Source organism: Motacilla alba, chromosome 1, assembly GCF_015832195.1.
Source record: "Motacilla alba alba isolate MOTALB_02 chromosome 1, Motacilla_alba_V1.0_pri, whole genome shotgun sequence".
NCBI lineage: Eukaryota > Metazoa > Chordata > Aves > Passeriformes > Motacillidae > Motacilla > Motacilla alba.
In genome coordinates this window covers 105,202,902-105,217,572 of record NC_052016.1, presented here as the reverse complement: position 1 = coordinate 105,217,572, position 14,671 = coordinate 105,202,902, and the positions used below count along the sequence as shown (strand labels likewise).

Here is a 14,671-nt window from a genome sequence, read left to right as displayed (position 1 = left end):
TCTCCCCTCCACCCCCTGTTTCCCCAGTGAACTGAAAGCAGTGTTAGAGCTTGTATTTGTATTTTTCTATCTCAAATGTTAGCATCAAGGCTCCTGTTTGGTTTTCATTTGGTATTTTGAATCTTTTTCAGTACAGCTAAAATACTTTCATTGACTGTAGTTGTTTTCATTTATTAGTGTAGATAATTTTAACCTTTTTTTTTTTTTTTGACCTGTTTTAGTGTTCAGTTTTTCTGAGTTATGAAAATACTCCAAGAAGGGGGTGTTGTTCAGTCTTTTTCACAGCTTTCAAACCTCTGCCCATCATCACAGTTTCTGGATGTCTTCCACTTAGACAGAGGGGCAGTAACAAGGTCCTTGATGTATTTAAGGCTATTTAAATCAGGAACTTCCTATCTTTGGAGGTCAGGGAAACTCCTGTCTCACTGTGGATACTGCTATAATGTGAAAAAGTAGTGTCTGTATTTTGTCTTGCACCTGCCACTTCATGGTACTGTTTCATGAATCCTGTCATCAGTGTCAATGTAGCAAATATGCCCTGAAGCCTAGAAGGAGTAGTTCCCTCTTGTTTCAGTGTGCCTAGACACATGTTTTGCTTCTATTGTTGACTCAAGGCGTGTGCTCCATCAAAAGACCTGGACTGCTTTCTGTGGCTGTTTTTCTGAGGGTTTTGTTGGGGGGTGGGAGGTGGAGTTTTGACATTATTTTGTTAGATGACTGTGACTTGGGATTTCTTATGACACGGGCAATCCTGTGCTAATGTAGGTGCTGAAGCGAGCGGAGCTGTGTATGAGATGAAAATCTGAGTGTGTTTATGCACAGGGAAGTCAGACCTGGCATCGTGTATCTGTTTTCCCTTTCCAGGAATCTGCCTGCTTTTTGCTGCTTTCCACTAACAGCCACATACAAGGGCATTTGACCTTTCCTTCACAATCCTCTAAAGGCTGCCAGGTAGCTTTGCATGGGTTTCTTGAGTTACTTCTATAATCCCAACTATGTATGGCAGCAGCAGCCATTTTCCTCATTCTGACATAGAAAAGTACTTGAGCAACTGTTTATTTTCATGTCAAAATGAGTTTTTTCCTGGGGTCCAGCTAAAGATTTAACAATTCAGCTCCCAAACAATTATAATTTAGTGTTTGGAGTCTGAAATTCACTGAATATCTTGTTCCTCAGAGCTTATGTAATGCAACCATCTTAAATATATTATTAGTTAAAAAATCCTTAAATGGCAAAAAACTATATAATGTTTTCATTACAGTAATGGCAAAATAACTGAAAAGGGTTTTTTCCCTGACTTCTCCAACACAGTTACTTCTACTCAATAGCTCAAATGCAAAAAGACCTTAAACAAAAAATCAAATTAAAAGGAAAGATAGGAAACTTTATTCTTGGTTTTGTTGTGGTGGTTCAAAAAATTCTGCAACTATTAAAAATTCTGTTATTTTAAGGATATTTATACACAGCTTGCACAAACAAGGCAGGCATCCACTTTGTACTTGCTGAAGTGTTTCTTTTGGTGCAGCTGTGCTGTGTTCATCTGTAAGACCTGCAGCTTCCTGCACAGCAGGAGTGCAGTGGCCTGGGCAGGCCTGGGAAGCTGTTCCTTCCCAGCTCTTCTCCTTGCATGGGTGGGCTCTGACATCCCCCTCCCTCTGGCTGTGGCTTCAGGAGCCCTGACCTCGCTCCAGAACTCAAATCCCATATTCCCTATCAGCTTAGGTTTGGTTCTCATCCTGAGAACACTTTGCACCTGCATTTGCCCACCAGTTAATACAAGTCTCTTCATGACAGAGAATCATGGAAGAACCTATTTGAAAACACAAAAGTAGTTATTTCTTTACAACATATATACTTGGAGACTAATTAACTCCTTAAATGCACCAGGGAACATGTAGTCAAATAAAGTGAAAAACGTCATGTTTTCTTATGGTTCCTCTAGCCACAGGAGTTGGGCAGTGTTTGCTATCTGAATTAGAGCAGTGACCAAAGTAAGTTGATGTTGTTTTGTTGGTTGTGGTGGTGGTCTTGGGTTTTTGTTTGTGTTTTTTGTTGTTGTTGTTGTTTGGTTGGGTTTTTGTTTGTTTGTGGGCTTTTATGTAAAGGAGAGTTAATACCTATCTCTCTGCAGTTATAGTCTACATTTTTGATAGAAATAGGCCTTGCAAATAGGTTTCAATAGAAATAGTGCATTTTTCTAGATTTGAGTCTAGTTTGGAACTACACTTTTCAAATCTGTTTTCCTAAAAGACAGGGCAGTCTACTGGTTATATGCTCAGCAAGTATAAATTGATATATCACCTTTGCCTTCAGAATAGCTGTTCAGTATCAACTGATGTGTATTAAAAAAAAAATCTACTAATATCTGGCAAGCAAATTATATAGGGTTGGTTGTTTGGGGTTTTTAAAAAATTTGTATCAGAACCACAGGAGGTTATTGTGAACTGTTATTTGATAAATAAGACTCTAGTTCCTGTAAGGATGAAGCTTTCTTTTGAAGTAGGTGAGATTTCCATCAGTTTTGCCTTCTAGATGAGTTCCATGGAAACTTATGAATATGTTCTAGATAAATAATTTAATTTGTCTACCAGTATTACCAAATTCTTACTGTTCAACAGTAAAGAAATTGTGTATTGTGCAGCTTTTAAACTTTCAGCAGCTGAATCACTTAATACCTGCACAGCTGGACTTTGTAATTTGTCTGCGATTCATTTTAACAATTAGTAGTGCCTTAGCCCAGAGGCACTGAAGCCTAGGTCTGAAGAAGATGCACTAACCACAGGTTACCCAAGAGTCTGCTGGGATGTGGAAGAGGTGAATTAAAAGCACATTTTTGTCTGCTGGTTGTGGGTTTTCTCAGGTGGTTGTACTGTATGCACTGTGTGTTGCTGAGAACGTTGTTTCCTGCACAGCTGACTTTCCCCACAGCTCTCCTGGTTTCTCACATTTGACCTGAGAAGGGTTTGGCTCAGGTGGTGGCCCTGTCCAGCCCTGTCCCCCTGTGCACAGCCCAACAGGAGGGATGTCCCTTCTCCTGAAAAACTGGCTCTGACTTCAGCTCTGCCCTTTTCATGCTGTTTCTTCTGCCGTAAGCACAGTTTTCAGGAACTTCTCAGAGAGGGGAATGCTGAAGTTTGTTTGCTGCATCAGAGGAAAGCTGCCTCTGTTGTGTGTGTGGTGCCTTTGGTGAGCAGCCTGAACCTGGTGCTGTGGGCTGAGGTGAGCATCTATGAGCCAGATGTCACCTGGAAGGTCATGACTGCAGCTGTGGGATATTCTTGAATGATTATGGCTTTTCTTCCATCAGCTGCCAGCTGATAAGCACAATGAAATGCTGATTTAAGTCAAAACAAAGTAAAGCGTGGAACATAGACCATAAGGAGAAATGGGAAAATAGTCCAAGGCTTCTGAATAAATGCAGTAATCTGCATCACTGATGGAAGTCTTGTGTGTGTATGGCTGAAGCAAAGGGTGAGTGTAATAAGAAATATCTGAAGGCTCAGCCTTCCCCTTTTTGTATTGTTTATGTGCCAATATCCAATATCCTGTTTCTCTGGTTGAATTTTATCTTCCATTTGTGTTGCAGCTGGCAGTGCTTTGGAAGTTACTGCATGGAGACAGGGCATTTCAACAAGTTTTTAAAAATACATATTTCAAGATGAACATTTATAGTCACAGAAATGGCTAAGTAAAACCAGCACCCTCTTCTTTAGCAGAGCAGCCCCAAGTGCATATTCAGAAGTAAATTTGCTTTGTATAGTGACCCAAAGAAGTGGCTGCAACCACAAACACTGTGCAACTGTCAATGAATGAAGTGCAGTCTTGCCTTTGTTGTGCTGTGTCAACAGAATTTAGCAGTGTTGTCTGATGGACACTCTCAATTACTTGCAGTATTGCACAGGCCAGAGAGACTGCAGCTTGACATTTGGCACACAGGCTGGCTGTGGGAGGCTGGCACTTGGGAAATGAGTTGCTCTGGATGAATGAAGTGAACCAAAGAGTGCTCAAGAGAGGTTGAACTATGTGCTTTGTCGTGCCATTGGTAGTAATTTTCAAGACAGAATTGGTTACAGTCTTAGAAGATATATTCTAATTTTTTTTCTTTAAGTGCTGTTAGATCCAATTACTAGTGGTTATTAAGAAAAATGGCCACGAATAGAATTGGAATTACTATGAAGAAGTAGTTTAGAAATCTCACAATATCAACCTTTTTATCTGTTTCTATTTTGATAATTGAGCTGTGGGTCTGATAATAATCACTGAGATAGGTCCTCTTTTTATACTGTTAAAATAGCCCTTAATTGTGGAACTCGACAAACATTCTTCCCTAAACAGACAAGAAACTCATTTCTCTTAAGCAAAGGAACTTGCCAATAAATGGGAAGTTCTCTTTGTTCTCCAACCCTGTCAGCAGCATATCACCTCTTATGTCAAAAGCCCACTGAGTTAAATTAGTTTAAAGGGTTTGTATGAATTTATGAATTATGTTTTTGAGTAATAAAAAGTGTCCTCGCATGTAAGTAACATAAAAGGAATATCATTCCTATAGATAATCCACCAGTCCATGTATAAGGAACGTGGTGAAAAATCCTATTTTTGTTACAGGTTCACTTCAAGCATATTTGAGAGGGTATTGTTTTCATTATCAGAAGCCTAAAACTGTAGTATTGTCGCAGAAATTATGTACAAAGCTTGGGCACTGTTGTACTATTTTATTGCATAATTTATTAATTAGTAAAGCATATTGAATTAGGGTTTCACATGATGTTGACTATTAAGTGACATAATCTGAAACTGTTGGCCAAGACTTTCTGAGTACTAACTTTGTGTGCCACTCACTGTATAATTCTGAGCTAATTCCCTATACCTAATTTGTGATGCTTTAACTTATGCTGAGCAACACTTCTACCTACCAAACAGACTAGTTCATTTCCATAAACATAAATTGAATAAAGAAGTATTGGAAGTAAATAGTAACAGGATTCAGCCTGCACTACTCTCTCTCTTTCAGTCATAGAAAATAGGTGGTTGGTAGGTGGTCTTGTGCAAAGCAACAGAACAATAATTTTAAAAATGTACAAAGTTATCTTTCTTTCTTTTCATGTTTTAACTGATAAAGCTGAAGTTTATATATCTTCAGTGTGAAAATTACTTATTACCTAGTTTGTAGAACCATGGTCTCACTCAGAGAGAAATCTAAGCCCTCAAATGGTCTGTAGAAAATCTGGGATTTCATAGTATAAATGCTAAAAAATTGTGCTAGAGATGACACTGCAGGTGAATTTCAACTTTAACCCAAAATATTTAAGTTTTGATATCTCAGAAGTCAGATTGTTCAATTCTTGTAAAAAGTCTGTAGATCAGTATAAATAATCTTATATTCTGTAGGCTGTGTGGTTCACTAGCAGTGTCCTAAAGAGATGACCTAATTTTTCAAATAGAAAAGTCTTTTTGGCATTAACTGAACCTGGAAGAGCTCACCACCTTGGAAAAACAGGTCACGTAGCAATTTAATGTGCACTCAGGAGTTTGATTGTAGACTCTTGGTCTTTTAAATATTCATTGTGCTAGTCTTAATAAATAGATGCCTAGGGAGTGATGTATGCATTGCAGTGAAAAATGCAGCAAACATATAAATTATTAAGTACTGTACAGATCAAGTCCATTTCTGAAAAACAAGCTGATCTGCACAGCTGCCTGCACAGGTGTCCTTCAGGAAAACAGAATGGGTTAGCAAAGGAAAAAAACCACAGCCTCCTTCACTGTGACGGTTGTCATTTGAGTGATTCTCTAGTCTTGCTGATGTTCTTGAGTGGAACCTGTTGAAGGAGCAGTGTATTGTTGACCCACAGAAAGAAGACGTAAATTGATAATTTATTGACACAAAAGGCTGGATAACAGCCCAACAGCTTTTATCACTATGTGGTTTAGACTTTACCATAGTGGAAATTAAAAATAGCAATCCATCCATACCTAATAGCATTTCAGACTGATACAATGCTATTTTGCAGAAGTATTTGCTAATTAATTAAAAAACATACAGTAGGTATTAAGCGTGGGTAATGATGCTTTGCCTGTTTCTCAATAATGCTTTGCTTATGAATTATATTTTCAAAACCATACTGCAGCTAATTAATACTAAGCGTTATTATTGTGAATGGGATTAATTTAATATGCAAAACTGCTGGGGTTGCATAAGTCTTTAAACACATTATGAATATTTCAGCAATGCTCATGCCTGATGTGCCCTGTATTAACAGTCATTTGAAAACATATTTATATGTACAGAGCATAGACTGGAATTTATCATGTCTTTTGCTGGGGAGGATGAGAACTTGAACTGATCTCAGACCTCTTGGCAGACCTTCTGAGCTTTAGCTTTTTACTGAGATTCTTCTCAGCCTTATTTTCATATGTAACTCTTTTTCTCTAGCCATGGGGTAAACTGTAAATGTAAATGATCATAGCAAAACACTGCATTTTACCTCAATTTTTTATTCTTTCTCTCATTTTTTTATGTCTCAGTAGACTTCAGTGGGACGTCAGAATATCAGTAAATGGGTTTTTGGAGAATACAGCTCTGTGGCTCCAAAGAAATATAAATCATCTATCAAAAAGAGTCTGTGAAGCAGTAATTTGAATTTATAACATGGAAAATAATTTGAAAATCATTTTATAGATATAAAGCCAGAACACAATGGTAGCAGGGAACCTTATAAAAACAAGCTGTACTCTCAGGTGTATGTAAGCAGGCTACCAACTATTCACATTGCCAAGAGGTGAAAGAATTTCTCTTAAAAACTCAGTCTGAACAACAGGAAATGTCAGAAGGTGTGAAAAGTCTGGGCTTTTCTTCAATCAGAATATGACTTTGAATTATAGCCTTGTCATGTGGCTAAGAAGAAAGGAAAATATAATCATAGACCATGTCAGGCAATGAATTACCACCATTATACTGCTGAACTCTCACTCAGAATACCTTATCCATCTAGTCAGCCTTATTTCAGAGAGATGAATTCTCACCAGAGCAGGTGTGGGAAAAGGGGAGTTAACATAGCCAACTTGGCAATTGTACCTTGAGACAGGAAGCAAATATCCGAGTTGTGGGTGCTAGGAACCCTTCCATCCAGGAGGGCTGCTGGTATCTTGGGGTGCATCAGGAAGAGCTTTGCCAGCAGACCGAGGGAGGTCATCCTGCCCATCTTCTCACCCTCAGTGAGGCCACATCCAGAGTGCTGTGTCCACTTGTGGGCTCCTCAGCACAAGAGAAGCAATCTGCTACTGGTAAGAGTCCAGCAAATGCCTACATTCTGGGGTCTGGAGCATCTCTCTTATGAGGAGAGACTGAGGGACCTGGGCCTGTTTAGGCTTGAGAAGACTGAGAGGAGATCTCATCAGTCCATATAGATATCTCGAAGATGGGTGCCAAGAAGATGGTGCCAGACTTTTTGCAGTGGTGCCCAGCAACAGGACAAAGAGCAATGGCCATAAACTAAAACACAAGAATTTTCACCTCAACATGACAAAGGACTTCTTTACATTGAGGAGGTCAGAGCACTGTTACAGGTTGCCCAGGGAGGTTGTAGATTCTCCATCTCTGATGAAATTCCAAACCCACATGGACAAATTCTGTGTCACCTGCTCCAGGTGACCCTGCTCTGGTGGGAGTGGTTGGACTAGATGATCTCCTAGGAAGGGACTAGAGGTCCCTTCCAACCCTCACAATTCTGTGATTCTGTGGTATCCTGGAAATAACTGCAGAGTGCAAGTAGAGTCAGTTCAACCACTATTACAAGAAGTAAAAAGAAAAAAAGAAATGTTACTTTAAAAATAAAAGGATATTAATTGGCTATAAAAAAGTCAGATATTTTGAGCAGTCTATCAGATACTGTTCTGGACTTGGTTTTCAGAAGGATTTGAGGGAAAAGTATGGAGAAATAGCTTGTGTTCTCTCATGACCTCAAATTGCAAAGATAAGAGTTCATTAACAGAGATCCACTTCACTCCTTTGTGGTATGTTCCTTGCTATAAAAGACTTAAGAGTTACTTAAGACACTGGCTTACACAACTAGAAAAATGTGTTGAGACAGATTACTTGGTGACTCTTTTGCCCTAAAAGTGAAATGGATATGGTGTGCTTATTTTTGAGTTTTTACCATAATGCAAAATCAGTAAGGGAAAAGGTACATGTTCATTAAACTTTGTCTAGAGCAATGCCTATGTTAGCATATCAGTCCCTGTGGTAGACCCTTTATATTTCTTTGGAACTTAAAAAATTCCAAAGGTACAAGTTAAAGCAGGCCCCTGACTTAATCCCTGGTATTTGTTGAGACCTAGTAAATAAAATTCTGTTTTGTTGACATTTCATTATAAAAGATGCTGCTGAAGGAAATAATGATAGCCAACCTTTTGATATTCTTGTTTCAAGAACCAACCTGCCTCTGATATTGCTTAAAACCACTGGTCCTTAATACCTAGGTGAAATCTTGGACAATATATCGGTTGTCACAACAAAAATTTCTCTGAGGCTCTAATCCATCTGAACCAATCTGGACATGCTGTACTCAACTGCCAGCTCCCAGCATGAGTTCAGATCCGATGGGTCATGTGAAGGTGGTCAGCTATCACCCAGCTGCTATGGCTGGCATGCAGTGCTTTATCCTGGAGGTTAATAGTCGTCCCTTTCCAAATACTACCTTTAGTTCTGTACCTGAATCACAGTCTTGTGACCATGGATGAAGGCTATCCTTTAAGATAAGCCATAAACCTTTTAGGTTTATGGTGCTCTGCTATCAAAAGCATCCAGCAAAAAACCTCCATTGTTAACTCTTCAGTGACCATGCACAGGTAAATGTGCCCAGCAGCATGCAGGGGAATGCAGGGGATGCCTTTGTGTTCCCCAATACAGCCTCAGCGTTTGGGTGAGCAAAGCCACACTCCTTTGGGCCAGAGGACTGTGACAGTCCCCAGCTTTTGTGAAATGTGCCTCACACCCTTCCTGATCCCCAGTTCTGTGACCATCTCACTCCATGTTCCTACAGCTTGTGCAGCAGTTTGTTCAGGGTTACTTCTCTTCACTTACTTCATTTTTTTGTGTTCTTTTTTTTTTTTTTTTTTTTTTTTGCCTCTTACAGATGGACAAAAGAGGAAGAAGTCATTAAGAAAGAAACTGGACTCTTTAGGAAAGGAGAAGAACAGAGACAAAGGTAAAATGAGTACATATTTGGGGATCAGGAGGTCTTAGTTTTGCAGATGAGATTTCTTTAGTCTGATACATACTTTTTGAAGTAGAATGTTGTTGAGCTGATACACTGTGTAGGTATTTACTTTCATCCTAAAATTTATGCTTTTCTGTTTGACTTTAGTATAAGTCAGATCTCTTCAACTGAAAGGTTTTGGTTTTGATTTGGTTTTGCCTTTTTTTTTTTTCTGAGGAAAAAAAGGAAGACTCAAAGGACTTAATCTTTTCTCCAATTTTCTTTCTTCCCACTTTCACTATCCAGTGCAGAATGTGGTCTGTATAACATGATCCAGTTCTTTACCTGCATTTGTACTCTCAATTTACAAAGCACATAAACCCAGCACTGCCCAAGCAAGTCAGTTGGCATGCTTTTCTTTCTTTAACCTTAGGAGAATAGCCATTGTTTAAAATATATAAATGCTTCAGTGCTACTGATCAGTTGGATTTTAATAAACTCCACGTGACATGGATTTACGGATGTGGTTGTACTCTTTTGTTTGGACACTAATCAGCTTTATGGGCTGGGCCCTAATCCAAGACCTGAAGTTGACCTGTAATTCAGAGCCATTTGAACTAAGTCTAAGTACTGACATGCTGGAAAGTGTCTGTGAAATTGCATGTAATTGTGCATCTAATTTTGTGTTCACTTCTGGAAAAATAGTTGTAAAACTCAGTATTGATATCCCAGTTTCACAAACATGCACTCAAGTCCAGGAATTTGTGGCAGAAGAAGTGACCTGGTTACTCTGATGTCCTCACTTTAAGTCCAGTTTAGCAGAAGAATGGAACTTTGAAATTCTACTGTAAAAATTAACATCCCCATTTCCAAGTTAGTTTACATAGATAAGAAGAAAATATTATTCTTTTCATTTTTATTTGTTTGATGAGTTAAAATACATGATTATTATTTTCTTGATTTAAAATTGGCTATGGAAAAATATTTGTATTAATCTTTCTAAAACAGAATGTGCCCTGACACATTGGTTTGATGCACCCAGTGGCTTCCTGTATTATTACGTTGCAAGTACCAAACTTTTAATTTGTTACAAGAACTACTTGATTTATGACTGAAGCCACATGCAGGAGGAGTCATTAAGAGATTTAATGATTTTGTAGCCACCTATGGGGAAAATATTTTTTGCATTTTCCTATTAATTCATTACATTTGGTTACATTGTAATCAGTCAGTCATTACATTGCTATGTTTTTTCCTGTAGTTGCTTATACACATAAGAGTGCAAAGCAGCATAATTCTGTGCAAAACCTGCTCTGCTTTTCAGTCTGTTTGCCAGATATTGATCTGCATAGGGCCTGTGAGGTGCTCTTCTGCATCAGAAAAGGCTAACCACATCCTGCATTTTAAAATGTTTTGTCTCTCACAAATTTTTGATATACTGAGAGGTTTCATCTTTCCTTCCTTAAGGGTACTGTGACTTTGGTAGTCTCTGTTGAAAGTTTCACTTTAGAAGTTTGAGAGTTAAAATAAATTTTGGCTTTTTTTTCTCACAGTTTTTCATGACTGTAGCAGATTTTAACAACGGTAAACTGCTTTGATAATTCACCGAAGCCAGAATTTTGCTGTGTCACCCACACTTGATAGATCTTTGCGGTTGCACTTTCAGAGCTCCACCAGTTCTCTTTGGTGCAGTGCCTTGAGAAATGAAAGTGTCCTTTTGGTGATGGATACAAATCCTTAACCCAGAGTTGGTCTTTATTCCACTAAATTCTCTGTTGCTAAAGATCTTTCAAATAATATTTTTTTCTTAGATTGCATGAATTCTTTTGTATTTCCTTACAGCTATGTTTTGTTTCAGCTGACCTTTCTTTCTAATAATTACATGGCTGCACCAGTTGAGCACTTCAAGATAATATTATTTTCTGCTATAACACTTCTGTTCAGGGATTTTCTTGTGTGTCTACCTTGCCTGGTAGCATTTATACTCCACTCATTTAGTAAGTTTGGGGATATACTTGATTTTTATTCTGAAGGGTTTTCTGAGTGCACTTTGCCTTTTAGGGCTCACTAGTTGCCAGTAAAGATCAGCACTTTGTACTTATTCATCATTGTTTAAATTTATCTACTTCCTGCTTTTCAGCCTTGCTCATACTATCTGGTTACTTACACCAAGCATTTTTAGAAATCACTATGCTGCTTCTCCTAATTTTAATTCCTTTTTTTCTTACTATTATTTGAAATCCAGATTTTCCAAACATACACCCATCTGCTTTTGTCCTTTTTTTTCCCCATCTCTCACTGTCTTACTCTGAGTTATAGAGATGCTTTACATGCACTCTCCACTTATAAAATATTATAGGAGCACCCTCTGAGAAGAGAATACCCCAGCACTTTTTAAACAGTAGAATCTGTATTTCTTGGCTTCTTTTAGGAAAAACTTGGGTTGGTCAGTAAGAGTCCAGGAAACTAGAACGAGTCACATTCTGAACAGGTTTTGTTAGCAGAGTGAAAAGAAAGGCATATCTGCTCTTACTAATTGCCAACAGCAAATGTTAGGCAAAAATAGCCCAAATAGCAGCTTATGGCATCTTACTTGACAGGTTTTCTGGCCATGGTTGGTCGTGGTGTACTTTTCTCTGCCCATCTGAGTTATTAAGGATCATCTGCCACTCAGGCATTTGCTGAGCAGAGGTTCCTGCTGTCTCAATGCACGACAGCAGAGGGAATGAACAGCCAGGATTGCTGGTTTGTGCCATGGCCCTCAGCCTGGCACAGTGGTTGAAAGGTGGCTGTTTTCCTGTGGGAAGCAGCAGCACCAGCATCTCCTCCAGCCTCAGGAGTTAGAGGGGACAGTATTGCCCGGCTTTCAGGTGACGAGTTAGCTCTGAAAAGAAAAATGTATGGCCTTGTGCTGCTGGTCTCCATAAGTATGAACCTGATATGCTCACATCAGAACTGAGCCCCACCACCTTCCCTGAACAGTGGCCTCCATGTCACCTGAAGTTAGAATTAACTTCCCTTGACATGTCTTTCACAGCAGGCTTGTTCTGTAGAGAGAATATCTTCCATTTCTGGGCAGCTGGTCCAAGACAAACACTCCTCACTGTGAACATGGGTGTGCTACACAAAAGGCTGGGAGCACACACCCACCCAGGCAGGTCCCTAGTCCTCATTCCTGAAAGGAATGCCTTCCTTCTGTTTGTTTTGGGGGGTTTGTGGTGTGGTTTTTTTAGTAACTAGTCCAGATGCACTGTTGGGAGAAGAAAACAAGACCAGGCCACAGGATGTCAGAGGGGAAGCAGGGAAGCTGATTACCAGACACTTCATATGGAGGAGATGCAGCTGTCTTAATGCAGACTTCATTTCCATCCCTTCAGCATCACTTTTGTACATACAGTTGCAGTTGGGAGAGTAATTAATCCAAAACATTTTATGTTTTCTCTATCTCAGCCTGGGAGCCCTCACATACCTGGACAAGTAAAGGCTGAGGGGACCATGTTGTTGGTCCTGCCCAGAGTATGGGCCACCTGGAAATCTCCTTTGGTAAAGACAGACTCCTGAAGGTTAATCCTGACAGTCATGCAGCACCATGTGATCCTGTGTGTGGGTTGCAATCAAAGATAACAGGGATGTGCCTGGCACAGGAGGCCACAGAGGTGGAAAGAAAGGGCCACCATGCTGGTCACCAAGGATGCACAATGGAGGCGTCACTGCAGCTCTTGCCTGAGAAACGCTCTCCTTTAGCTCTGACATGCACTGAACTGCCCCATGCTGTAGGTTTCTGGGGTTGCTCTCTCTGGAGAGGAGCCCCCTCTCTCCAATTTGTGTCCAAGACTGTTCTTCCCCACCCACCCCACCAGGCATCTATGCTTAAAAGGCATAACTAAAGGGAACGGTACTAATTTTTTCTAGGACTGTTTGGAGATTTAATAACTTGTATTTTAGGACTCAGTCCAATCTATGGAGTTTTTACTGTCTAAAGTTCACATTTTATTTAGATGGATCAGTCAACCTGTCTGTTAAGTGAGAGTTTCAGCAACTTGTCAGGCTTCTGAAGGCCAATAAAGACAGCACAGTAGAATTTAATGCACATTAAATGAGTTTCACATATCTTTGTCCTTTTTTATATCTGTCAACATCTCATTAAAAGCGGAGATATTGTAAAAGGAGTGTTTTTTCAATTGTTATTACATCTCTGAGTAATTCACCAAAGCAGGATATAGCAAAACTTGCTGGATGTATACAGACTAAACAGGAGAGCAGCACTCCACCCAGATTTAAGCAATATTTTCAGCTTCCATCATTCAAGTGTTTTTGCTTTACCCGGCTTCCTTGTTATTAATGGCCATCATGACCCTCGATCCTACTGTCTGCAGATGTCTCCAAACATTGCCTTTGGCTGCTGACAAGCAGTACTCAGGCCGAAGGAGCAGTAACATGTCTGTGCTGCTTGGAATAAGACATTCTCAGCGTGCTGTGCATGCTGGCAGCTGGATATTGTTCCCTTATGAATTCAGTGCTAGTTTTTAAGGCAGCAGAAGCAGAGTCTTTTGCCATCCCTTGCCAGTGATATGGGTGTCAGTGTAAGCAGATCTACTTTTAGAGTACACACAGGCATTCCTGAGAGAGATGCCTCCCAGAAATTACTCGCCCTAGAAGATTTTATCAGTAAACTGAGTTTGTTTTGCCTTGGTTCCAGAAAACCCTACAGGTTAACAAAGAGACCTGCTCAGAATTTATAATCACTTGTAATGTGATTGCTAGAGTAACTGAGAATCATCCCTTTTGCAGATGGTTTCTGCATGGGATGTAAATACTTGGCAGGTTCATCTGTGAGGCCTTAGCAGAGCTGCTGTGTATGCAGGACTTCCTGAGAAAAGGCCTTCCTGGTAACTTTGTGGCATATGCAAATCCAGCAGATGTTTGATTTTTCTTTAGTTCAAAATTTTTGAAAATGTTTTTTATGTTTACTTCCTATTCATGCTTGGTAAATTAAGATATTAATTGATGTTTGCATTTGTTCTCAGTAATACAGCCTATCGTGGTGTCTGTGTGCCTTGGCACAGCTTAAGGAGGGAGCTGAATAAATGAAATATCTTTTTTATTGTAGTTTATCAGAAATTGTTTTTTTAAAAGACTTTTCACGGACTTACCATGCTTCTATAAAAAAAACTTTAAATATGTTTCTCATGCTCTCTAGACAAAAAAAAGAGAGGTTTTTTTTACTCAACATTGTGTCATATTTTATACTGAAGTCAAGTAAAGTACCAAATAATCTCTTTATTTTTTGAAAAAAAACCCCAGACCTACTCCCAGAAAAAAGCATATGCAATTGGGAGGGCCTTATATTACTCCTTGAAGGCTAGTGAGCTGTGAGTAGCTGGAGAAGAGATTTTCAGCCACAGGACTGATGCTGAAAACATTGTCGTACCTCGAATCTCCTGGAGTCAGTGCAGGTTTTGAAGAGCCTTCAG

General features: G+C 39.4%; 1 protein-coding gene across 10 annotated transcripts in view; it reads left to right on the top strand.

The window, feature by feature from the left end:
* The window catches only part of ARHGAP6 (Rho GTPase activating protein 6), a 316,178-nt gene that overhangs the window by 265,461 nt on the left and 36,046 nt on the right, over positions 1-14,671 (top strand). For all 10 annotated transcript variants that reach the window (XM_038132422.1, XM_038132485.1, XM_038132501.1 and 7 more), the window contains one exon: positions 9,135-9,206. In XM_038132422.1, the coding sequence (XP_037988350.1) occupies positions 9,135-9,206 (72 nt within the window). The remainder of the gene's footprint in view (positions 1-9,134; positions 9,207-14,671) is intronic.